The 26,014-nt window shown below is 49.1% G+C and overlaps 1 protein-coding gene across 30 annotated transcripts in view; it reads right to left on the bottom strand.

Moving 5' to 3' along the window:
- The window catches only part of LOC105495610 (zinc finger protein 536), a 491,361-nt gene that overhangs the window by 266,461 nt on the left and 198,886 nt on the right, over positions 1 to 26,014 (bottom strand). For all 30 annotated transcript variants that reach the window (XR_011617373.1, XM_071086002.1, XM_071086012.1 and 27 more), the window contains one exon: positions 347 to 2,518. Coding sequence is in view for 29 of the 30 variants with exons in the window: in XM_071086002.1 (XP_070942103.1) it covers positions 347 to 2,518 (2,172 nt within the window). In the remaining variant the exon portion in view is untranslated. The remainder of the gene's footprint in view (positions 1 to 346; positions 2,519 to 26,014) is intronic.

The raw sequence follows: 26,014 nt of genomic DNA, 5'->3' as shown, positions 1-26,014 counted from the left end.
ATGGGGTTTCTCCATGTTGGCCAGGCTGGCCTCAAAGCCCTGACCTCAAGTGATCCACCTGCCTCGGTGGCCCAAAGTGCTGAGATTACAGGCATGAGCCACCATGCCTGACCTCAACCTACTTTCTTGGTAGCCAGTGCTCAAGGGAAGGCCTAAGAGGTGAAAGGACTGCCCTTTCCCTCCAGTCAGGGAGGGAAAGAAAGGCATGGCCCAGTGTTCAACACACCCATGTCCTCGATCAAGACCCACTGGCCTTGGAACTGACTGGAGGCCTGGGAGCAGAACCAGGCAGCCCTGGGCAGGGCTGCTGTGCAAGCTGCTTCTCCCCACCTCCCGGCTAACCTACCTGAGGAGGACGGCGAGGAGGGGTGCGGGCTGTCCTCCTGGGCACTCCCGGTCTGGGAGAGGCCGCCTCCGACCCCGCTCTCCTCGGTGACATTGGAGGAGCCCGGCGTGGTGGAGCGGCTCACCGACTGAGACTCCTGGTCACTACCCGAGCCACGCCGCTCATCCAGGCCCACATGCAGCCCGTCCTCCTCACCCTTGCGGTCCCGCTTGTGGACACGGGAGTGCACGACCACCTGGTGGTAGGTGCGGAACACCCGGCCGCAGTCGGGGCACTCGGTGGGCTTCTCCTTCATGTTCCCAGGACCCTGCAGGTTATACTCGAGCGTCTGGTTCAGCCCGTGTGACAAAAAATCCCGACTGCTTTCTAAAGGGTCGAGCTTACTTGGCAGGTCTCTCTGGCTGCCCACTTTAGTGCTGTGAACCAAATCAGCAGGCATTTTCTGCTTGGAGCCATCTGCTCCCACTAACACGTACTCCCGCTTCTCCTTATCAAACAGAACCCCGGCGTTTGCCAAAGTGTCTTCGTGGTTGCGCTGCAGCGGATGCTCTTTAGACAAGAAGCCATGTTCCATGGCCATGCCCCTGGCCATGAGCTGCCAAGCCTGGTAGCTGTTCACGGGGTCCATCTCCGCAGCCTTGGCAGCCGCCTGCAGCCGCTCGATGCAGCTGGATTTCAGCGGCGGCACGAGGTTGAGGCATCCCAGGAGGGAGTGCTTGTCCCCCTCCGGGACGCCGTGGGCCATGCTGGAGATGGGAGACAGCAGCTTCCCTAACGCTTCCTTCTCCTTCATGGGCAGTTCGCCCTTGCCATAGAGCTGGCTGGGCTCGCTCAGGCCGGCTTTGTCCGGGGCCATGAAGCCGCTCTGCAGGCAGGAGAGGTACCTGGAGTACAGGTTAGCGTGGGCCTCCTGGGACATGCTGCCCATGGGCACAGGCACCTCGGGGTCGCTGGGGGACTTGTTCTTCACCGACAGTTTGTTGAGGTGGACCTTCATGTGGTTCTTGAGGAACCAGGGCTCCTTGAAGCGCCGGCCGCAGATCTGGCAGCAGTGCTCAAAGGAGTCTTTGTGCTTGCGCATGTGGCCCTTGAGGAACCACGCCTGGCTGAACACCTGGCCGCACACCTCGCAGCGGAATTCGTTGGCCGACTGTTCCCCACCGCCATTGGGGCCCTGGCCCTGGGCCGACTCGGCGGTGATGTGTGCCTTCTCCACGTGGCTGATGAGCTCCTCTTCCTGCGAAGCCGCGAAGTCGCACAGCGTGCACTTGTAGGGCTTGTGCAGGATGCGGATGTGGCGGTCCAGCTCCTCGCGCTTCTTGAATTTGCCCTTGCAGAAGGTACAGCGGAAGCCCGCCGCCGGGGCCACCGCATCCTCTTGCACGCTGGCCGGCTTGGGCGAGGGCACCGGGTGGGCCACATCGGGCACGCTATGGTTGGCGGGCAGGGCCAGGGTGCAGGCGGCCAGCGGGGCCTGCTGGGCGTGCGGCGGGGGCTTCAGGTCGGGCCGTGGCTGCAGCAGGCTGCCCTTCAGCTGCTTGTCCCGCAGAATGGCACGCTCCTCCAGCTCGTGCAGCAGGCGGTTCTCCTCGCGCACGCGCCCGCGCCCCTTGCCCAGGTTGCCCAGCTTGTGGGTCCGCAGGTGGATCTTGAGGTTCCCCTTCTGCGCCGCCCTGTGGTCGCAGTACGGGCACTTGAAGGGCTTCTCGCCCGTGTGCGTACGCATGTGCAGGGAGAGGATGCTGTTGAAGCGGAAGCGCTTGCCACAGAGCGGGCACGGGTACTTGCGGTTCTTGCGGGCGTCGTCCTCGATGTCGCTCATCTGGGACATGATACCCAGGTTCTGCCCGTTGAGGAACTGCTGCAGGTCCACCCTCCCGTTGAGGCTGGTGTCCACCTCCCGGCCCAGCTGGTTGGCCAGGAGCGCCATCTGACTGCCCATGGGCTGGCCGCTCATGGGCACGTGGGCTTTCTCCTCCAGGGATGCGGGGGGCTTCTCCTCGGGGTTGGGCCGGGGATGGAGCTCGGGGAAGGCATGGCTGAGCTGGGAGGTGATCTGGTGCAGCTTCTGACTCATGGCATACTGGCCGTTGAGGACGGGGCCGCTCAGGTGGGGCTCAGCTTCCGGCTCCGCCGAAGACACTCCAAGGCACAGGCTCGCTTCTTCCATCCCTGAAAAGAGAGGCAGAGTTCAGATCCGTGCCAGGTGCGGCTATGGCGCCATGAATCAATAGCATTGGCGGGCAGGGAATTTGCATTTCATGCCTTACCTACACATAATCATGCTAAGGAATTCTAGTCAAAAACAATAATAAAAAAATGAATTATTAAATGCCAATTATGCAATATGGCATTGCTCCTCCAATTTGTTTTGGCGACAGATCGTCTTCCTTGTATTTTCTATTTACAGACTGCAATTATTCATTCACCTTTAAATTATTAATGTTTTACCACTTTCAACACCTAATAACAAATCAAGGGTCTACGTGTGAAACTTTTTCTCCATTGCCCCATTGTCGCACCTGTACCTGTTGGTTCAGTCCAAAGTTTGCCTGAGAGCAGAATGACTTTTCCCATAAGACCAAATAAACCCACTTGGAACTTCTGTTTCCGTTTACTACATTCAATACATTCACCAGTCTGAGATGAAAGAGATCATTTTATGATTTGGCCAAAAAAAAAAAAAAAAAACCCAATGGCATGATATTTACTGGTACATAATAAAACAAGATAATGTTTTGGGAAAAAATAAAGTAAAGGACAGGCTTTAGAACAATAAAAGGGATTTTGCTTTAGTCAACAAAAAGTGCAGTAATATCTCATTAAGCTGATTAGTATGCTGCTTAGAAACAGTACTAGGTGCTGTAACACATGATTATAATCATAAAAATCCTTCAGTGTTTGCAAGGAAGCATTAACGAGGTATATTAAATTTTAAGGAGACTGCGAGTAGCGGCTTTGCAAACCTCAGAGATTAAGATTTAACCCTTATGTTACGAAACACTGTTATTTTGTCATTTGGTAACTGTGCCCATCAAAAGAAGTATAAATTATCTCCTGACGGAATCTTAGCAGATTGTTGAAGTTGTTCAAATTTGGGTCAAAGGAAACACTGATACCTTATAATGGGACTCTTCCCATCCTTCAGTGGCAAGATATCCAAAGCAGGGACTTCGATTGGGTTTAAAGAGATCTTTTATAGAACTAGATAAAAACCCATTAAAATCCAGGGATGATGCCATAGGAAGTCTCAACCAAGTTTGAGTGTTTTTAATAACTTTCCCAATATACAATAATGAGTACAAATTGTACCTGCAGTATGTGTTTTGCAGAAAATTAGAACTCAAAGTTGTTTGTTAAACACTATCGTTCAAAGCTGGTCTGCATAATTGTCTTTAATAGTCCTCTCTGCCCCCTCTCCAGCCTGTGCAGAATGGCTAAAACCAGATGGTTCCGGGGGCGCAGAGGAAACAGCCTCTTCCACATTGGAGCATATGGGGAGCTCAACTTTGCAAGGCAATGAACCCCTGCCTGGGGTCCTTCCATTTCCAGCTATGTCTTCCACCTGAAGGACTCCAAATTTGTTTCCTGCCATTGGAATCATCTTTGCACACACCTCTCCTCTTGCATCCCATTGTTTAGATGTGTTGGGCAGCTAGGTGGTCCAGGAGCTGTGCTTAACCCCAGCCAGGACTGATTTCTGGGCTAAGTGATTAACCAGGGGGACCTGTGGGGATAGAGCTCAACTGTGGAGGAAGCACAGGCAGGCTCGGCAGGGTCTGCTGCTTGCTGGGCCTCCCAACAGGAGACTGTGTGGCATGGAGGGTCTCCAATGGGAGATCTGACTTCCTTGGCAGGAGGAGTAGGGTGGTGAGTCTATCTTGCAAGGGAAGGGAAGAAAGAGCCATGAATGTTTATTTCCAGGCGGCCGAGGGATTACAGTGGTGGTGCTGGGCCAACTGTGTCCACGAATGAAAGATATACACAACTGTGCAAAGCGTGAAGACACACGTAAAGGTGCATGGGCACTTGCCATAGTAGAAGGCTTCCAGCTTGTTATCTTTCCTTTTTGTTTCTGGGGTCAGTCTACACTCAAATTTTCTTAAAACACACAGGCCCATTTTGGAGGTTGGTCAGAAAAAAGCTAATATCCCATGGAGGTTGCTGCATTCATTCAACAAACTTACCGAGATCCTTCCATGTGCCAGTCCCTAGCCTTGCCACTGGAGACATGATGGTGACAAGACCTACCAGCCCCAGGACTCATGACACCCACTATCCAGCAGGGAGGAGCAGGCACAGTGTACAGAGGTTGCTGGAGGCCCCAGGGCCCTGTCTGGCACCCTCTCTCCACCTTCAAGCCCCATACAGCTGCACTGGCTCCTCTTCTGAGCCAACAGGGATCATGACCCTGAAGCCACACGGGATTGCTCAGAATTCTACCCAACAGCTCCGTGGAAGTTTGGAAAGTCTAAGGCCAACAGGGCTGGCCCACTTCCAAAGGCTACCCAGTTGGCCAGCTCAGAAGATATGAATCCAGGAAGACAGGCTATTTTCAGGTTGCCGCTGATGAGCTGACGCCAATTCAGCAGGAGGGAGAGAAGGCTGAATGTGGAATGCGGCGAGACTGCAAATCAGCTTGGATGAGGGGCATGGTGTTGAAGACCATGTCCCCCAACACCACCACGATTCATGCTATACAAGTCATCAACTAAGGAACGTGGGAGTTTTCAGGTTTGGTTTGAGTATGGAATTCTTTTATTTTGTTCAAATCTATCTATCTATCTATCTATCCATCCATCCATCCTGGCTGGAGTTAACAAAGCTTTGTAACCTCTTTAAGGTCTTTAAATGCCTTTGCTAGATTGTCAGCTGAGGATAGAATGTTCTAGAACATGCATGTTGCCCTGGTTCTTTTAATAGTTGGCTCTGTTCTTATTCATGTGGGTCTGAGCTCACACATCCTTTCTCACAAAAGCCCTCTGTGCCCACCCTGTCTGAGGCTGACACCCCAGCCTCTCTCTGTCCCAACACTTTACTTTCTTCTTCGTAGCATTTACCATGGGGGCAACATTTTGTCATTGATCCTTTTACAGACATGCTTCATTCCCGTGAAGGCAGAGGGTATATCTGTCTTGGTCAAAGATGAAGCCTTGGGTCCTCATGCAGAGCTGGCTTCCCTTAGGTTCGGTATGTCCCAAGTGAACGGATGAATGAGTGAATAGACTCTAACCTCAACCTTATGTGACCTAACCTCAGCCTTTGCACAAGTCCAGAGCACCTAAAATCAGTCATGTGCCCTAACCTCAACCTTCCTACAAATCCAAGAGCACCTACAATCAGTCATGTGACCTAACCTCAGCCTCTGCACAAGTCCAAGAGCACCTACAATCAGAATCGGACAGAGTTGGAAGGGTCTCTCGCTACCACTGAGAAGCTGAAGGTTCAGAAACCACCAAGGGAAAGCCACCCCTGGCCAGCCATGGTGGCTCATGCCTGTAATCCCAGCACTTTAGGAGACCAAGGTGGGTGGATCACTTGAAGTCAGGAGTTTGCGATCAGCCTGACCAACATGTTGAAACTTCGTCTCTACTAAAAATCTCTCTACTAAAAATACAAAATTTAGCTGGGGGTTGTGGTGGGCATCTGTAATCCCAGCTACTTGGGAGGCTGAGGCAGGAGAATCACTGGAACCCGGGAGGCGGAGCTTGCAGTGAGCTGAGATCACGCCATTGCACCCCAGCCTGGGCAACAGAGCGAGACTCTGTCTAAAAAGACGAAAAACAGAGAAAAGGAAGGGAAGGGAAGAGAAGGGGAGGGAAGGGGAGGGGAGGGAAGGGAGTCTACACCCCCAACTTTCCCAGTCTAGGTGTCCATGGTGATCACCCCAGGCTTGGACCACTCCTGATGGCCCAATTGCTGAATACTAGGAGACAAAGCAATGGTTCCCTTTAGAACTTAACTGACCGTCACTACCCATGAGAGACCCCAGGGTTTCAGAGGAGCTGGCCAGCTCCCCAGGAGACGCTTCCAGGATATTGGTCCCCAGCCCTTGAATAAGCCTGGGAGAAGCTTACACGGAGCCTTACTGGGAAGCAGGACCACGATAGTCAGCTCAGAATCCTCTGTGATTCCTCAAGCAGGTGCAGCTGAGGCCGCTGCAATGGGGCAGTCGTAACTGACGCCTGCTGCTCGACTTAGAGCAAGAAAGGGAAGCACGAGTTCCTGGAAAGAGTATGGGGTAATTGGTGTGCTGTCTCTGCGCCAAAACAGCCGAGGCAGGACAAGCTGGCCCCAGGCCCGGCCTGGGACTCGCAAAACCTGGGTCAGCCCCAATTTCTCCAGCCTTGACACTTCACTCATCCAGAATGCATTTATTCCTTACCTTAGCCATTCAGTCAGTATTTGCCAGGGGCCTTCCATGTACCTGCCCTCGAGGGCCTGTGGATCTAAGAGGCCAGTGTGAGAGAGTGTCCACAAGTAACAGGGGAGCAATGAAAGGTCCCTTTGAGGCTGAATGCAAAGCTGGGGAAAAGAGAAACCATCTCAGCTTTGGTGTCTGATATGTGTGTGTGTGTGTGTGTGTGTTTCTGTGTGTGTGTAAGCACATTAAGTATGTCTGTGTTGAGGGAAGGGTGGGGAGTCCCTACCTGGTAGCCCTCTAGAAATGTATACAAATGCCTACACTGGGAAACTAAGGCATCATTAATCCTACTGTTAAAAGATTGAATCCAACTGCAGACATAAGAGCTCACGGGCCTGGAGGAAGTGGAGTTGCCTGCAAAGGAGATGATCTGTTGGAAGGGGCCGGATGCAATGGCTCACACATGTAATCCCAGCACTTTGGGAGGCTGAGCCCCAGGAGTTTGAGGCCAGCCTAAGCCACATGGCAAAGCCCCATCTCTACTAAAAATATAAAATAATTAGCCAGGCTTGGCAGTGCATCCCTGTAGTCCCAACTACTTGGGAGGCTGAGGTGGGAGGCTCACTTGAACCTGGGGAAGTCGAGACTGCAGTGAGCTATGATCCGTACCACTGCACTTCAGCCTGGGCAATGGGAATGAGACCTTGTCTCAAAAAATAAAAATAATTTAAAAGATAATTTTTTTAATTTTCAAAAAAGACCTAATGGAAGGTCTTATTACCCCTTTCCCCAGCCCACCACGGAGTAAGCCTTCCGTTTCAGACCATGCTGCTCCCTGACAGGCCCCATAGGGAACATCCCTGGAGGGGCCTCCTGCCACAGCACACCCCCGACCCCGCTGCCAGAGCACTTTACCCTACACGCCCCACTGACCCTTCATTCAGCGCTGCGTGACCCAGGAGCCGCAGCCACAGATTATTCACTTGGACTGATGTCCAGAAGAGGTTTTTCTAGGTGTTTCTAGGATTTTTTTATAGTTTCACAACTTATGTTTAAGTCTTTAATCCATGTTGAGCTAATCTCAATACTGGGTATACATGGACATAAAGATGGAGACAATAGACCCTGGGGACTCCAAAAGTGGGGAGAGGGGGGAGGGAGGGTTGATAAAACTGCCTATAGGGTACAATGTTTGCTATTTGGGCGATGGGTGCACTAGAGGCCCAGTCCCCAGCATTATGCAATATACCCATGTAGCTTAACAAACATGCACACGTACCCCCGAATCAAAATTTTAAAAACGGAAGCCAGGGGCCAGCAGAGGGCAGGCCATGATCCTGGGCTTAAGGCAATTGGGCAGCCAGGACTTTGAATAACCTCCGCAAGAACTCATGGAACCAGTTCACCTGGACAGGAAAACCCTTAGCACAATTAAAAGCAAGCAAACAAACTACTAAACAGTGAGAACAGTTTGCCCCTGGCCTTCAGTTCATTGCCCCAGCCTGAAACCTATAAGGAAGAGGATCAATAAACCCTGGTTGATTGATGGAAGGAACCAATGAATACATAATTTACCTAACTCTGCAAAGGCAGCCAAATGTCCTTACCGAGGCTGGACAGTTAAAGGCCACTGTAAACTCTCGTGTCTGCAGCATCATCTCCCCAGCGTAGAAATATGGCAACATCCCCCCCAGCCCCGATCTTTTCTGAGCACAGAGTCATGGGGTACCTTGGGGACTCAACTCAACAGCCAATATTGATGAAGAACTAAGCTAGGCTCTTGGTGGCCACGGGATTCTTCATCACAATGTGGGAACTCCTGGGCTGCACCTCTAAACACAGGCAGGGGCCCCAGGGAAGGCTTCCAAACATTACAGGTTTTCTTCTTGAACAATGCAATTTCACACTCAGCAAATGAAACCCACCATTGGGTACGCAGATTATCAAAATACATTCTGTCTCATCACTGCCATCATTGCAGGTACTGTGAGCCATTCAGCTGCCTTTGATGGTGCTAATGGTTATTTTGATTTTGCATTTCTGCCTTCAAGACTATTTCCTGTGATATCAATGACAAAAGTTTTCACTTAACTCTTCCAATAGAGAACCTAATTGTATCTTTCACTCAAAATGAAATTTAAAACTATCAGGACACCAGAAATGCCAGCTGCTACGAGTCTAAATAAATTTTACACAAAAACACAGTTTCATTTTGCTAGCACAGAAAAAAAAGTAATCTTATGAATAGTCCAAAAAAATATAGATCTTGCCAGTAAGTTGTATGAAAGAGCTTTTCCCTTATACCACGAAAAAGAATCGTTGGAAAATAAAATGCTTTCAAAATAACCATTTGCACTGGATTTTAAAAAATCAAGTATTGTTGTCTAGCCAAGCACAACTAAATATACTCCCTTTTTCATCGATGTGGGTGAAACTGCTACCTCGGAAGCCTTGCAGGAGTCCCTGACCTCCAAGTTGCTCTGCAGGGTCTAGGACTCGGGTTCACAGCAAGGGGGGTTCCAAACACCACTGTGGATTTTACTCAAAATCGTCTCATAACATGCACTTCTAGTAGTAGGCAGACCCCATTCCTGGAGGCTCACATGACCCTCAGTCTGTCCCTGAAGCCCACCTTGCTTTCTTATGCTGAGGGTAAACAGTAATTAAGACAATTTCACCTAGAATACCATGGCTTCTTATTAAACACTATTTTTCCAATTGTTGTAGCTCAAACTGTTTAACTAAGGTTGTTATAAGCATAATACACTCCTGTTCTGAAATACAGAACACCAGACTACTGAACCTTTTCAGGGTCATTAAACAGCTGTAAACATTATTACAAAAATAAACCAGAGATTTCATGCTTACATTTTGGCCTAGAGCTTGCTATGCTGAGCAAGTGCATTTTTTTTTTTTCATCTCTTACAATCAACGCTGGTGACATTTGGGCATCCAAACAAATTACATCACAAACATTACCGGGGTGGGCAGGATACTGAGTGGTTTATTTGCCAGATGATTAATAGATGAACAGGAGGGCAGCGCGGGTGACCTGTTCCATTTTGACTGATGTGTAGACAATGCCATGAGACAGGGCCAGAAACAGTTAAATCCTTGCTGAATTTATGAACAAAAACACCATACTCAAATCAGGCTGTGGAGAATGACAACTGTGTAACCAACAGAGTCAAGCTGCAGACTGTAGTGAAATTCCCAAGTGTCCCCTTGGGGATGGAACATTGGCCAAAGTCAAGGCCCTCACTGCCTTGAGTAGTGAGCAGGATTTGGCTGGTCTGGCTTAGTATGTGGTCCCACAGAGCCCTAGGCAGGTTCCATGCTGGTGGGACAAGAGTTGGAGAATTTGGGAAAAGAATTTGGTGTCTTCTCCCTAGAAACTTTGGATGACTTCAAAATTCTCAAAGACGTGACCATTTTTGGTTTGGGTTTGGTGAAAAAAAAAAAATTCTCAAAGGCAATCACTGTGGCTTTTGGAGTCTCCGCTGAAACTGCAGCCCACAAATGAATACAGATAATGAGCACAACAACATCAGATGGAAAAGAAAAATGGCCACAAAGGGGTTCTCCTGTCATCTTCTCAGAGTAGAGAAGACTTCTGGTCTGGATCCCTGGGTCACTTCCTGCCCATAACACACAAAGTCAGGCAAGTAGGTGCTGGGGATGGAATGAAGAAAAGTTCACATGGGGTAGTTGTTAAGACTATGGACTGTCCTCTCAATAAAAAGCAACAATCCTCAGCAGCAGCAGCAGCAAGAGCATCACCATCATCACCATCACCATCACCATGATCATCACCATCATCATCACTATCATCATAATCATCACCATCATCACCATCATCATCATCATCAGCAGCAGCAGCAGCATCACCACCATCATCACCAACATCACCAGCATCACCATCATCATCATCATCATCACCATCAACAGCATCATCATCACCATCACCATCATCATCACCACCATCACCAGTATCAGCATCACCACCATCACCATTATCATCACCATCAACAGCATCATCATCATGCCATCACCATCATCACCACCATCACCAGTATCAGCATCACCACCATCACCATCATCATCACCATCATCACCAGCATAAGCATCACTACCATCACCATTATCATCACTGTCATCATCACCATCATTACCACCACTAGCACCATCATCATCACTATCACTATCACGATCATCATCACCATCATTACAATCAGCAGCAGCAGCAGCAGCATCACCACCATCACCATCATCATAACCATCAGCAGCAGCAGCATCATCACACCATCACCATCATCATCACCACCATCACCAGCATCAGCATCACCACCATCACCATTGTCATCACTGTCATCATCACCATCGTTACCACCATTATCACCATCACCACCACTATCACCACCATCACCATCACCAGCATCACCATCATCAGCATCAGCATCACCATCATCACCATCATCACCACCATCATCACCATCATCACCACCATCATCACCATCATTATCACCATCATCAGCATCATCACCACCATCATCACCATCATCATCATCATTACCATCACCACCATCACCACCATCATCACCATCACCATCATCATCACCACCACCACCATCATCATCATTATCACCAAAATCACCGCCATCATCACTATCATGGCCACCACCATCACTATATACATTAACAGGATCCTCATCTTCATCATCTTCCTACTCCTCATCAAAATACCACCTGCCAACACTGCTAGATACATCACAATCATTATCTCATGTTAGCCTTATACAACCTTAGATGATTGGTGCTATGTTATTGTATTGGAATGCCAATACAAAAGATGAGGAAACAGTGGCTCAGAAAGTTAAGTCATGCAGACATGCTAGTGGCCAGGCTGGCTTTTTGCAACATATTTATTCTTGTTGGGCTGGATAACGACAGTCGGAAGCCAGCTCAGTCATTTGGGAAGTGCCTGGAAAGAAGGAAGCCACAGCTATGGGCAGGCTCTGAGGAGGCCAAGGAACAGAGGATGCACAAAGACATGGGCCAGGCAGTGAAAATATGAGGGGCAGACATGGCAGGCACTACAGATGGAGAAATTTAGCAGGTCTGTTACTCACTGACTGGTAGACCAGAGGGTCACCCCCCCAAAAATTATCTTTAGACTCTTCTGTTTTCTTAATATCTAGAAGGGCTGATACATTATTCCACATTCTCTTGTAGAGTCAGGTGGCTTATTCCTCCAACTAGACTGGAGTAATGGAAAGAGAATGACACCTGAAGTTCCACTGACGTGAATCCAATTGCCTGCTCTCCCACTAGCGTCAGTGTGACCTTGGTTCCCTGCCAGAGCCTCAGTTTCTTTTTCTCTCTAAAAGACTGATAGGTTGTCCTATTCACTTCAAGGGATTTTGAGAGGGCACAGGGGGTTGTGGGAGAGAAAATGAGGCATTTTCTACCTGTGCAGTAACACTTCTTAGATGCTGACCACAGCAGTTAGCATAGCTTTTTAGATCCAGAAGCCCCCTTATCTGGTAGCAGAGGACATGCTGAGAGGGGAAGGACATGAATAAGGCATGTAAAGGTGGTTAATAAAAATGCTCCTCTTGGCCAGTCATGGTGGCTCATGGCTGTAATCCCAGCACTTTGTGAGGCCGAGGGGGACAGATCACCTGAGGTCGGGAGTTCGAGACTGGCCTGACCAACATGGAGTAACTCCATCTCTACTAAAAACATAAAATTAGCCAGGTGGGGTGGCACATGCCTGTAATCCCAGCTACTCAGGAGGCTGAAGCAGGAGAATCTCTTGAACCCAGGAGGCGGAGCTTGCGGTGAACGGAGATCGCGCCATTGGACTCCAGCCTGAGCAACAAGAGTGAACTCCATCTCAAACAAACAAACACACAAACAAACGAAACACTCCTGTTGTCAGTCTTATCCGAGGATCTGTATAGTGGGAGTGGCATCTTTTGATAACATTTTGTAATGCCTACATGTGGCAAGATATGGGCACATCTAGAGATCTATAAGCAAGACCAGGCCCTTGCCTTTAAAAGCTGACTCAGGGAGGGAAAGATGGATGGACTCATGAAGCTCGGGTCACCTGCTGAATTGGAGAGAGTTTCAGCATGCTGGGCACAGTGGAATGGAAGTGCAGGAGACAGAAAGGAAGGAAGGCGGTGGTGGAGACAGGCCTTGGCCGAGCCTTGAGGGGGTCACCAGGTAGAGAGGAGGAGTAGGCCACATGTGCCCGAGGGACCAGCATGTACAAAATGTACATGGAGCTTGGAGTGCTCTGGGGACAGAGAGGTGATAGGGCAGAGGCATGGGCCGGTGCAGACTTGAAAGCCAATCTTAGTGTAATGGAGTTTATATTGGGGCAAAAGAGCAGCTTAAGAAGCTCTTAACAGAGGAGGAACGTAACATGCATGCCTCACATTGCCAGGGAGAGCCTCACCCGTCCTTCTACCAGGTTCCTATAAGAAAGATGCCAACGGCTGAGGTCCTAAGACTATCCAGTCAGTCCCACAGAGCCTCCACTAGGGCAGCCACCAACTATAGGGTTGACATGGTCATGTCTCCAGAAAACTTACAAGAGAACAGCTTCAAAACTGTACATCCCTTCTGTCTGTGAGCAGCTAGAAAAGGCAATATTCTATCCAGTGTGAGTCAGAGAAGATAGTAAACCAGTAAAGGATGAAAATAAACTCCTGGACCACAAACCAAACATCGGAAGGTCAAAGCTCTTGCGGTGGTGAGGGCTCCCCGTGCATGAGAAAGAAGAGCGTAGAGTTTGGAAAAAGGCGTTGGTCTCCCCTTGCCTTCTTTTTAATGGTGAAAAAGTAGAGGGAGAAACTTTCCACACATCTCCCAGCTTCATCCTGGCTTCACGTGCTCCAGGAAGCCTTCCTGGATTTGACCCGGGCTGGAGGTGATCCTGCTTCCTCGGAATGGAAGCTTGGTGAGAGTAGGTGGGTTACCAGCCTCCTGTCTGTAGCTCATAGAGAATCCCACCCTACGGAAAGTCTTCCAAACCCCCTGGTCCTCTAAGCTTATGACCAGTCACTGTGCAAGAGAGGGGAGGTCACCCAGGGTGTCACATCCATGGACTGCAGTTTGGGAATGGTAACTCAGCCCTCACACCCCGCATCTAGGCCGTGAAGCAGGGCTCCCATTTCACCCAGATGGGATGATTTGGGAAGGAGATAGCCCTCTAATTCTCTGTAATGGATTTTTATCTGAACTGTGTCCACCCCACCAAGGAAAGCAACAAGAACTCACTCTCTCTCTCTCTCTCTCTCTCTCTTTCTGAGTGTGTGTGTGCGTGCGTGTGTGTGTGTGTGTATATATATATATATATATATGCTTTTAATGAATGATCTATCTTTAACATAATAATGCAAAACTGAAAAAGATACCAGCAGTTGTCAAGAGTGTATTGATTACTCTCCTCTCGCTGGTTTTCTTCTCCCTTTTTAAAGCAGACTTGGTCATGGCAGGAAGTTAGATATTTAATCCCCTATTAACCCGCCTTGGCTCTCTGCACCAGCCCCAGCGCACAGCCCCTGCCCTGGGAACCAGAGGCCCTGGCCTCCGCAGGACCCTCCCTGGTGCAGCAGCAGCCAGGGAATAGACATCAGGCTACACCTCCCCGCTCCTTTACCTCTGATTAAAGCCGTTTACATTTCAGCACTTGTGGACTATGATATCGTGTCGAACAGTTTATTTTCATTTCACAGAGGCCTCAGATTTGATTTGGTGCAAAACTAAATATAATGTAAAATGCACATACGCAAGAGTGATCAAAGGGGGCTTGATTCTGAAATATTTATAGAAGTCATCCCAGGGAGATTCGTCCACAGGGGCACCTGTCGAAGACATAAGCTCAGATACACATCATCCGGTAAGTACGCACGATCATTACTGAGCAGAAAACCCAGGCACTCCATCGGGTCCCCTGCTGCCTGCAATTTCTGTGCTGAGGCCAACAGATGGAGGCTGGCCAGGGCTGGGCTAGGCCCTCAGTCCTCTTTGGCCTTGAGGTCCCTAGTTTAGCATCCCTAGCTCCTGCATAGGTCACCAGACTGGCCTGGCCTCTGCCGGGCTGGCCTCCTGGGAGAGGAGGGAAGACTGACTCATGGCCACCTCAACGCGGGTTCTGAGGGCGCCGGCTGCAGGTGGCCCAGCTCATGGAACCAGGGCTGCTGGGGGCTACTGTCTCAGATGTGGGGGTGTTGCTGCCATAGATGGATTCCAGGGACAAAGACCAATTTCGAACCATGATCAGGAAAGAAGGGGAAGTAAAGTGTGACTTGAGGATGGAGAACCCTCCAGTTCATCTTGCTTCAACCTATTAGTGTTTTGAAAAAGGACTCCCATGGGCAGGAGAGGTGGCTCATACCTATAATCCCAGCTCTTTGGGAGGCCAAAGCAGGCGGATCACTTGAGGTTAGGAGTTTGAGACCAACCTGGCCAATATGGTGAAACCCCATTTCTACTGAAAATACAAAAAATTATCCAGGCATGGTGGCCACATGCCTGTAGTCCCGGCTACTCAGGAGGCTGAGGCAGGAGAATCGCTTGAACTGGGGAGGTGGAGATTGCAGTGAGCTGAGATTGCACCACTGCACTCTAGCCTGGGTGACAGAAAAAGACTCCATCTAAAAAAAAAAAAAGAGAGAGAGAGAGGGAGAGAGAGAAAGAAAAGAAAGAAAAAGGACTCCATTTTCTCAGGAAGCAGAGAGAGGCAACTTGGTATCCTTTTGTGCATATCATTTCCCCTGTTGGGACCATCCTCTCTGCAATCCCTCCTTGCCCTTGTGCCTAGTAATCTTGAGAGAAATTAAATACCACTTCTTCCAGGAAGCCCTCCTTGATGTGTCAGGTCTCTTCCTGATCTCAGTTCACTTCACCCCAAGATCTAGATCCTTGCATAGTGTCGGGAAGAAGACAGCCAACTGGAACCAAATAGGATGCCCTCAGGGGCAGCTAAGGCATTCTCTCTGTGATGATGACATATCCACCAGGACAACATTCCCAAGTGCCTAGAGCACAGCCTCACACTAGCAGGTGCTCAAGAAGCGCTGACTGAATGAATGACTCCTCTCCCCAGCCCAGGTGCACTGACCTCCTCTCTCAGCCAGCCCCAGGGCCAGGATCCAAGACACTGGCCTCCCCACCATACATCAGTGGGCCTGGATCCTCCCTTTGTAGCTTTCTTCACCCCCTTAAACCACACCTGCATGGTCATCCAGGTAGCCATGTGGCCTCAGGTGTCCTGGCCCCTCTCTGAATCATGGCTTCCAGTGTGTTAGACAAGGCGGCTGGCCAGGCTGGACCCTGAACTCAGCCCCTCTGTCTGTCCCCCTGTGGGTGCCTCTGAGGCCCACCTGACAGGGAACGACCCTGTAGCCATACCCTGATCTTGAACCATCACCAATTTGCCGTTGAATTTCGCTGATGCTGAACACACGGATATATTCTAAAATGAAGCAATTAATGTTTCTATCCACATAAGGGAGAAAATGCCATTCATGGGCTGGTCCAGGACCCTTAGTGCACCATCCATCTGATGTTGGACACGCTGTACTTTCTCACCAGGGACGACATCAACATCTTCCCCTACCCCCACCTCCAGGTGCCAGAAGTTATGTCCTAAGGAGAAGCCTTCAGAGAACCCCAAGGCAGTCTGTACCTGCAGTATCTTGGTGTGGAAGTATCACCTACCCAAGCTGCAAGCAGCGTTCAGCAGCCACTGTGGTCCCTGCAGGGCAGCCACTGCTACTCTCTGGGCTCCTGGAGGAGTCTCTTTACTTGGACTCTGGGTAACAAAGGAAAACTTGCTGCTGCTTCAAGAAGGTGTACAGTATCTTACTCCAAAAAAAAACTGAGCTCCGAGGGGTACCTTGTCAGCTCTATGCACGTGCTACAGTGGCAATGCTAAGGTACCTGGGAAGATGAGTGAGGTCACTGCTAGGAAGTACTTGAAGCAGCGTCTGCACAGAGCAGGTGCTCTGCAAAGGCTGCGTCTGCTCCTGCCTCTCCTCCTCCTTCCCCTGTCACTAACTGCATGTTGACGCGGCCTCTATCAGGCCTGCAATCACCCTCAGTCCTGCTCACAGTCACCTGTTCCAAAGCCACATGGAAGTCCGGCACTCACAGGCATATGTGGTAGGCAAGGAGTTAATAACTTTACCTTTCGTATTTTTAAGAGCACTTGCAGTTAACAGGGAAAAGTCAAACACCCCCATTAGAAACCTGGACAAAAGGCAGGTGAGCAGGGAACTCACGGAAGAAACAAAATTTGGTTCATGACCACAAAAATGTCACTCCTAACTGGAAAGCAAGAAGACTCAAATCAAAACGATAGCAAGGTTCCATTTTTAAATAATTATATTACAGATTGAACCTGGACTTTGTGAGAACCCTAAACTTCCTCCATCGTCTCGAGGCACACCCAAGGTGGAACCAGGAAGGAGGTCAAGTGGCCTTGTTTCAACTGTAACTTCCCGTCTAAAGTCAGAAGCCCAGAGCCATTACACAGGATGCTTGAACACCACTGCCTGTCACTTTGAGGAAGCCAGGCTGGGCATTCTGGAAAGCTAGTATGCCTGAGACCAAAAGGGCCTCATGCTAGAAGACCAAGGTGTGTGCTTTCTACAAGACCCCAAGAATCCTAGTAAAACCCATCCAGCAGTCCTGCCAAGAAAGCCAACAGGGTGGGATACATGTAGAGTCAACCAACAAGCTCATGTTGACTAGGGGTGGTGCTCCAAGCCTGATGCCAGGCTTTTTCCACTTGCTGTCCTCTACGCCCATGAGATAACTCCATTTAAGTGTAAAGCTCAAAGATCAAAACTCACTGTTTTTCCTATGGGCAAACTACCCAGATTCATGCCAGAGGCTTCCACCAAAGGGCCACTGCTGCATCCTACCTTATCTCTCTTCCCATCACTCTTCCCCACATTCTCCTCAACTACTTGGCAAGCACCTCTGCATCCCATGAACGAGAGTTGTCTACACCTTCTGTCCTTGCACAGAGATGTTCCTTGAGGAAAGGGACAATGGCACAGAGGATGGCAGAGCAAGAGAAACATCTGAGATCATCTAGCTCCTAGACGCTTGGTCTGATGTGCCCATTTTACACATAGGTACATGGAGGCCAGATGGTAGGGGATGACTCACCTATGGTTACACAGCAAGTTAGTGGATATGCATCTGTGTCTTACTTTTCTTGGTTACTTCACTCAAAAATTTAGTAGGTGTCAGACGGATGTTGGATGGATGGATGGATGGATGGATGGATGGATGGATGGATGGATGGATAGATAAATGAGTGGGTGGACTAAAGAAGAAATAATGCACACAGACAAAGAGATACATAGTCCCACCAACAAATTGTTGAATACCCTCACCTCTACCCTCTAAACTGTCAGACAGAGGTTCAGAAGCTATGAAAGACTTTCAAACTATATCTTCCCCCTGCCGGACCCCATGCTCACCTCTCAGACAATATGAAATCAGACTCATTGATTACACCATGTCCTGTGTATAGGAACCAACCTTGGGGTCCTTAAAATCAGGAAGTACGTCTCGCTGTTGGCCTCCCCAGGCCCCTGCAACCTAGGGCATGGCGTGGGTGCTCATTAAATAGCTTCAGATATTTACATCTCTGCCACCCTCGGGGATGTGAAGTCCCCTTGGAAGCACCTGAAGGGTGGTCAGAGGCTGCAGCCAGTGCACTCAGGACCGAGGACATTCAGGGTAAAGATTCGCCTAAGACTTTGCTGATAAAGAAAGCAAGAAGAACAAAGATGGAATAAGGACCAAAGACCTCCCCCCATATAAAAACACACTTCAGGAGGCAGGAGAAAGCGTTTCCATGCACTCCTTCATGTGTTTGATTTGCATCAAATTACATCAGGTTGATGTGATGTAACATGACATCCCCCCACCATGAAATGCATAAATCAAGGCACCCCATAAATTTAAAGGAATAGAGCTCTTTTCCAGAAGTGGCTAATTACTCATAAACAGCAGATATTTTATTGCCGTTAAAGTCAGTAGCAGGTTTTTAATGGCCAGAGCATTTTCTAACTCAAGCTTTTCATAACGCAGGCCTGGGGAAGCCAAGCGTTACCTGTTTGTAGCTCCTCAGGGGTTGCAGAGATCCTGCCAAGGTAAGCTGCCTCTGGGGAGGCTCCCACAGCCATGCCCGGCCGGGGTGTGCTACCAGCCCCAACCCACCACTGCTCTGTTGGGAGGGGGACCCTGAAAATGCCACTCCATGCTCAGGGTTCCTAGTAGGGTCTGGGACTTCCTGCACCCTTGCTCACACCTATTAATCAGGTCCAGACTCCACAGCCAGCTACAGATGCCTGCATGGACACCCACATCCTTGCATCCACGCCCACCACAGTCCCTGCATGGGAGAACCCCTCTTCCTACTCAGTCCTGCAGCTTGGGTGAGACATAGCCAGCTCCCTGCCTCTGACTATAAAATCAGTTTGAGCCATTCAGAATGTTCCATCCCCCAGCCTCGGTAATTGGTTCAAAGATCATCACATGATTCCAGGCCAGCGAGAGTGATAACTAGGGCTTGTCAGGGAGCTACAAGGATGGTTCAGACACTCTCAGTGAGATCTGGAGCTGTGGCAGCTGTTTTGCTACCAAGAAGAGTTTAAGCGGCTGGCAGTGTAGTTATGCAGCACCAGGGGACAAGGCCAGTGCTGAGGAGGCAAAGGAGGAGAGAGATCAGATGCTTGGTGACATTTGAGCTCCTGGATCACGTAGCACCTAAGGCTGAACCACTTACATACTTTGCACTGACATGAGTCAATACAGGTCTCCTGGTGGTTTAAGTTGGTTTGGGTTAAATTTTCAATCACTGGAAACCAAAGGAATCCTGCTGATAAACAAATATGCCCTCCCTTTCAGACACCCCCTGGGGCCCTTGGTTACTCCTCTGCCCTTCCAGCCTTCTCCCTGACCATGATCACACTAAAGCACTCCCATCTTTATTTGTTTGTTTGTTTGTTTTCAATGTGTTTGGGGGGAACAGGTGATGTTTGGTAACATAAATAAGTTATTTAAGAGGTGAACTGTGAGATTTTGGTGCACCCATCACTAGAACAGTGCACACTGTACCCAATGTGTTCTCTTTTATCCCTCACCCCCCTCCTACACTTTCCCTCGAGTCCCCAAAGTCCATTGTATCCTTCTTATGCCTTTGCATCCTCACCATCTTTGTTTTCTTCTACCGAACTCATCTAAATCTTGACCATCCTAAGCCCAGAAGGCTCCAGGCACACTCCCGGGGTCCTGAGCCATGTGCCGTCTTGGGCTCTTCCAGAAGCGTCGGGTGGGATGCAGAAGGTGGCAGGCAGAGCCTTCTCCTGTGTGCCCTGGACAGAATGGGCACTCCACCATGGGCACCAAGCATGCATTTCTCACCCTGCCCAGCTGCCTCCTAGCCATTTGCCCAGGGGTCTGAAATCCCACCGATGGATCTTTCCCCAGGGCTTTCCTTGTCTGTGTCAAGGAGAAGTGATTTTTATCTATGTTATGCATGATGTTCCAGAGTTTTCCAGAAGGAAGACCATGTGGATTTAATAAGCTCCTTCTCAGCAGACAGCCTTGCACACCCTATTATTTTTTTTTGCATCCATCCTCTCCTTCCCATCCCCTCCTCGGGTAACTTCTCTGATCTACAGCCAAATGTCCCTGTCCCAGGCATGTCTCTCGGCCTCCCTAGAACCCAGAGATGCCCCTGTCACCCACACTCAGATCCCTGTGTGCTCAGCAGACTGTGTTACCTGTGCTCAGTAAAGAAGCCAGCCTGCTGTCCATGACAGGGGAGCCCCAGGGTGTTTGATGTTGCACAGGTCTGAGGTTCATTCCCTGCACTCCCTCGGTTAGCCCTGCCCTGGAGGGAGGGATTCCTGGCCTCCTTTTTATTGCACAGTGAGCGTTATAAAGCCCAGAGGCCCAGAGTGACCAGGCACCCACCTAGTGCTCCTGCTCCAAGTCCAGGCCCCCCTGCAGCCCGCCGTGTGTGTGTGCCTCAGAAAGTGCAGGAAGTGGAAGGGTATCTGGAGCTGGGAACAGGGCACCCAGAGCAGGTGGAGAATTAAAGAGAGAAAGAAAATGAGCTATGGCCAGGTCCTGTGGCCCAGAAACAAAGTGTCCCTGGGCCAGCATCAGCTGAGCTTCAAGGTGGCCGCCCTCACATACTCACAGCAAGCAGGGCCAGCCCAGGCCCCCAGCAAAGCACCCGGGACGGTAGGTGCAGAGGGCACTGCCCAGACCTTGGGAAACTTGCCCCATGTCTTTTTTTCCAGACACTGCGCTTGGCCCTGGCAGGGAGCCTGGGACTGCCTGTATCTGACCCCCTGAAATCCCCATCATGTTACTATTTATCCACCCTCCCACCTGCCCCCACCTCCCTGCCGCCCTTTGCAGCGAACACTCCCAGACCCTGTCCCCAGCCACAGCTGCTGTCACTGCCAGCCTTGCTCCTGCCGAAGCCCCCGGGAGGGAGCCCTGCCCTTGCGTGCTCTTCGCACAGTCTGGGCAGGCTCTCAGCGGCTGGGGACAGATTGAGCAGACTGTGCAGAGCCTGTCATCTCACTCCAGAAGCCCAGCTGGTGAAGGCCTGGCATGTGCAACCTCTGATCTATGGAACTGCTTGTTCACCCCAGCATTCTTGGACTCCACAGGTCCCAGTGCCCAGCAGTGACAGAGAAAAGGGATTTACCAATCCACTCATTCACTTCTTCATTCATTAAGGGCATAGAATAGCCACTTGTTCCATTTCTGTCTCTCATTAGCCATAAACTCTGTGACAGCAGTGACAATGTCTCCTTCTATTATTATTGTATTCCTATTGGATACCTGAGTGCTGGGGGCACCCAGCAGATTTTTGGTGCTGTTGTCTAATACTGAATATTCTTAACAAAATATTTATTTAGTGGATGAAGAAGTAAATACATAGATGAATAGATGGGTGGTAGATGGATGAATGGATGGATGGATATGTGGATGGGTGAGTGAAGGAAGGGAGAAAGGAAGAAAGTAAGGGTTAGAAAGAGAAGGGCTATATAGAAGATGGTCGGATGGGTGGATGGATGGGTGGATGGGTGGGTGGACGGATGGATGGATGGATGGATGGATGTGTAGATGAGTAGATGAATGGAGGGATGTGTGGGTGGGGTAGATGGATGGATGGATGGATGGACGGATGGATGTGTAGATGAGCAGATGAAGGGAGGGATGAGTGGGTGGGTGGATGGATGGATGGATGGATGGATGGATGGATGGATGGATGTTTGGTTGGATGGATGGTTGAATGGATGGATAGTTGGATGGATGGATGTGTAGACGGGCAGATGAAGGGAGGGATAGGTGGGTGGGTGGGTGGGTGGATGGATGGATGGATGGATGGATGGTTGAATGGATGGACAGTTGGATGGATGGATGGATGGATGTGTAGATGAGTAGATGAATGAAGGGATGTGTGGGTGGGTAGATGGATGGATGGATGGATGGATGGATGGATGGATGGATGGATGTGTAGATGAGCAGATGAAGGGAGGGATGAGTGGGTGGGTGGATGGATGGATGGATGGATGGATGGATGTTTGGTTGGATGGATGGTTGAATGGATGGATAGTTGGATGGATGGATGTGTAGACAGGCAGATGAAGGGAGGGATAGGTGGGTGGGTGGGTGGGTGGGTGGATGGATGGATGGATGGATGGATGGACGGATGGTTGAATGGATGGACAGTTGGATGGATGGATGGATGTGTAGATAGGCAGATGAAGGGAGGGATGGGGGGTGGTGGCTGGGTACATGGATGGATGGCTATGTGGATGTGTGTGTGGAGAGAGAGAGAAAAGAAGAAAGGAAGGGAGAGAAAGAGAAGGGCTAAATAGAAGGATAGAAGGATGGGTAGATGTGTGGATGGATGGATAGATGGAATGAGCAAATGATGCCTTCTATGTGCTAGGTATTATGAGAACTGTGGAGATGAGCCTGGACAAGTCTCCTCTAGAAAGGAAGAGGGTCAAGACCTGATACCCAAACTGAGAGTGGGAAGAATACAGTAGGTCCCCCCATGGGCTATGCTCTTGCAGGGCGGTGGCAGGAGAATTCAGAGAAAGGAAAAGGTAAGATTCAGCATCCATTATAATATTACTTGACATCTAGTAAACTTTTTCTTGGGCAGTAGGGCTCTTAGCTTAGGGAGATATCTTTAGTCCTTTCTAGAAAAATTAATGCTAAGGAGGAAAGGGGCTATTCTATCTAGGGATCTTTCTGATGCAACTTCCTTGGGCCTGAATCTATCCTAAACCTCTTAGGTCAATAAGTCCTGTCTTCAGGAGGTTTTCTGTAGAGCCCTGTTCCCTAAAATCCTAAACTCTCCAGTAGCTAAGGGTCCCCTCACGTGTTTCAGAAAATAAATAAAATAAAAATAGTCTAAAAGGGCCTTACAGATCTGTGCTCCCAGTTTCAGGCACCCACATATCACCTTCCTGATGCTTTTTGCTATAGAGTTGTACTGCAATAAACTACCTTCACATTTTTTCCCATGTTTTTGTACCCCTGCTAATATTTTTTTAATTAATTCACTATTTTTTACTTTAATGCATTTAAAAGGAAACTATATCATTACCCTAAATGGAAATTTGTATCACTTGCTCTAAATTAAAGGTAATTATAAAAATAAATAAAATGAGAACAATGTTATTAAATTCTGGCTGAATACTGATGCCTGCAGCCGGCTCTGGCCTGGGGCCTGCTATTGTGTACAGAGGGAGGCTGGTAGAGGTAGAAGGTGTTAAAGACACACCGGAGGCTGGAAGGAGCTTCTCTCCTGGAGATCCCAGGGAGCGTGACAAGGGTGGGTCTCTCACCCTGTGACTTAGGTTATTTTACACGGGAGTCTCTGTATCTTCTGAACTTGCCAGGCCAGAGACAGTGGCTCACGCCCGAAATCCCAGTACTATGGGAGCCTGAGGTGGGAGGATCACTTGAGCCTAGGCATTTGAGACCAGCTTGGGTAACATGGTGAGACCCCCCCTCTCTACAAAAAATTAAAAATTGCCAGGTGTAGTGGCATGCCTGTAATCCCAGCTACTCAGGAGGCCAGGAATTGGGAGGTTACAGTGAGCTCTGATTGTGCCGCTGCACTCCAGCCTGAGTGACAGAGTGAGACCCTGTCTCTAAAAAGGAAATTAAAAAAAAAAAAAACATGAAGTCGCCCTGAGCACCACCAATGGCTTGCTCCTCCCTGGTCAGGACAGGCTGTCATTCAGCGATTCCTTTAACCGACCGGGATCTTCAGGCCACAGTAGATTAGGATCTTCTTAAGAAGTTCTGAATAAATGGGAACCGATGGAGTTTTCCTCCTCATTAAAGAAAAAAAAGTAATTTAAAAATCTACTGACTCCTCCCTTCTCTGCACGCTGGGTCCCCTACATACCTATTCCTGACCTTCACTGCTTCCAAAGGCCAACGGACCCTGTCTCGGTCAGGAGCCGGCTCTACTTTCAGGGAGCACAGATGTCCCAGAGGGACAGCTGGTGACAGATCCCTACTTCCCTCAAAGCCACGGAAAAGAAGAGCCCTGTCTGCTGGCACAACTTCAACCTCAGCGTGGAAGTGAAGGCGAACGTTGAAATCCACCAAAAAACACACACATGCAAATCAAGCACTCATCTTAGGCAAGCTAAAGTTCTAGTTGTACTCAGAACCTGGCCCAAATGGACGATTTACAGCTTTTCCTCTGAAGATAAAGACTCCGAATATAGCACAACAATTCTGAGGCTGGATCGTGAAAATCTACCTTGTTTTTCCCTTTCAAGAGAGGAATATTTCAAATATCAGTGAAATCTTATAAGAACAACTAAATAGATGGGATTTAGCTTCACAATGAACCACACTTTTTTTTTCCCTCAGAAGGCAAAAAAAGAGAACTTAGGATTTTTTTTTTTTTTTTTTTTTGTAAAAAGATTTTGTTTTTCCTGATATTGCCTGAGCTGATGCTTCTGACGCTAGAGATTATCTGCGCGGCAGCCGGGCTTGTTGTAATTAACACACAAGTAGCAGCTCCACTTCCTAGTAATATATTTTTCTAAGACTTTGATGATGCTAAGAGATTTTGAATCCCACATTGCAGACTTTGAAGAAACTGCATTGGAGAAAGACACCTTAGATGAAATTGAAAATAACTCAGGTTTAATATGCCTCCCCAGGAGGCTTCTGAAAAGAATGGGTTAAAGGTATTTGTACACATTGCACTGTAGATCAGGGTATAAGGAAGTTGGTCTTCTGGGGCCTTCCAAGACATAAGAGATGTGATCAGGCCTTCTTCTTTGGGGGTGTTTTGGCCCCTAAGTATCTTCTTTGGTCGCAAACATAAATGGCTTCCTTAAAGGATTTAATTAATTCTTAAATGTGCACAGGGCCCATGAGCACAAACATTAACTTGTTAAAAGCATTAAGCCAGATTCTGTTCTCAGCCACGCACAAGCAGTTCCCCGTGACATCCCTAGGAGTGTCACATGCAGGCTGGGTCCCTGCAGATGCCCTGCACCCTTTCTGCCCAGTGCCCAACCTGCCGGGGGCTCCTGCAAGCACTGGGTCATGACTCATCCCAGGACCGGCCACCACAATCTGGCCTCTCCTCCAGCCCCTAGAAGCAGCACCCGGGTGGGAACTCTAACCCCTCCTGTTTTGCTGCCTTTCCTCTTCACTGAGCTTCCCGGGTTGCTGATGGCTTCTCCGTGCCTGGCAAGGAAGCCATGGAGCAGAGGACACGTTAGGAGTCCTGCCTGGATGGGGAGAGCCGTGGTGAGAGAAGCCTCATGCCAAAGACTCCCCAGATGTGAGCACATCAGGAGATAGATCATGCTACCTCTTCTCAGACCCCATCCAATCCTCCTGCTCCTCATACTGCTGGCCCATTTGCACATTCAGATCTCGTCTCATACAAAACCCAAGTTTCCTTTATTTTATCTGTCTTGGGTAGAATCTGATTTAAAACAGCAGAAGCAACATATATCGTTCATAAAATTAGCCATGCACACACACACACGTGAATATACACACATATGCGTGTGTTTGTAATGATGATATCTGCTTCTGGTTAAAGAGAACGGGCATTCTTAAGAAGCACTGGAAGGAGTAAAAACTGGTATATTTTTTCTGAAAGCAGTTTGGCATTATAGATCAAAAGGCTCAAAAACATGTATAAACTATGACTCAGTTTTCCACTCCTAGAACAAACCTGG

This window comes from Macaca nemestrina, chromosome 20 (assembly GCF_043159975.1).
Source record: "Macaca nemestrina isolate mMacNem1 chromosome 20, mMacNem.hap1, whole genome shotgun sequence".
NCBI classification, from domain to species: Eukaryota; Metazoa; Chordata; class Mammalia; order Primates; family Cercopithecidae; genus Macaca; species Macaca nemestrina.
Note: the sequence above shows the minus strand (reverse complement) of the source record. Positions and strands in the feature narration are given on the sequence as shown.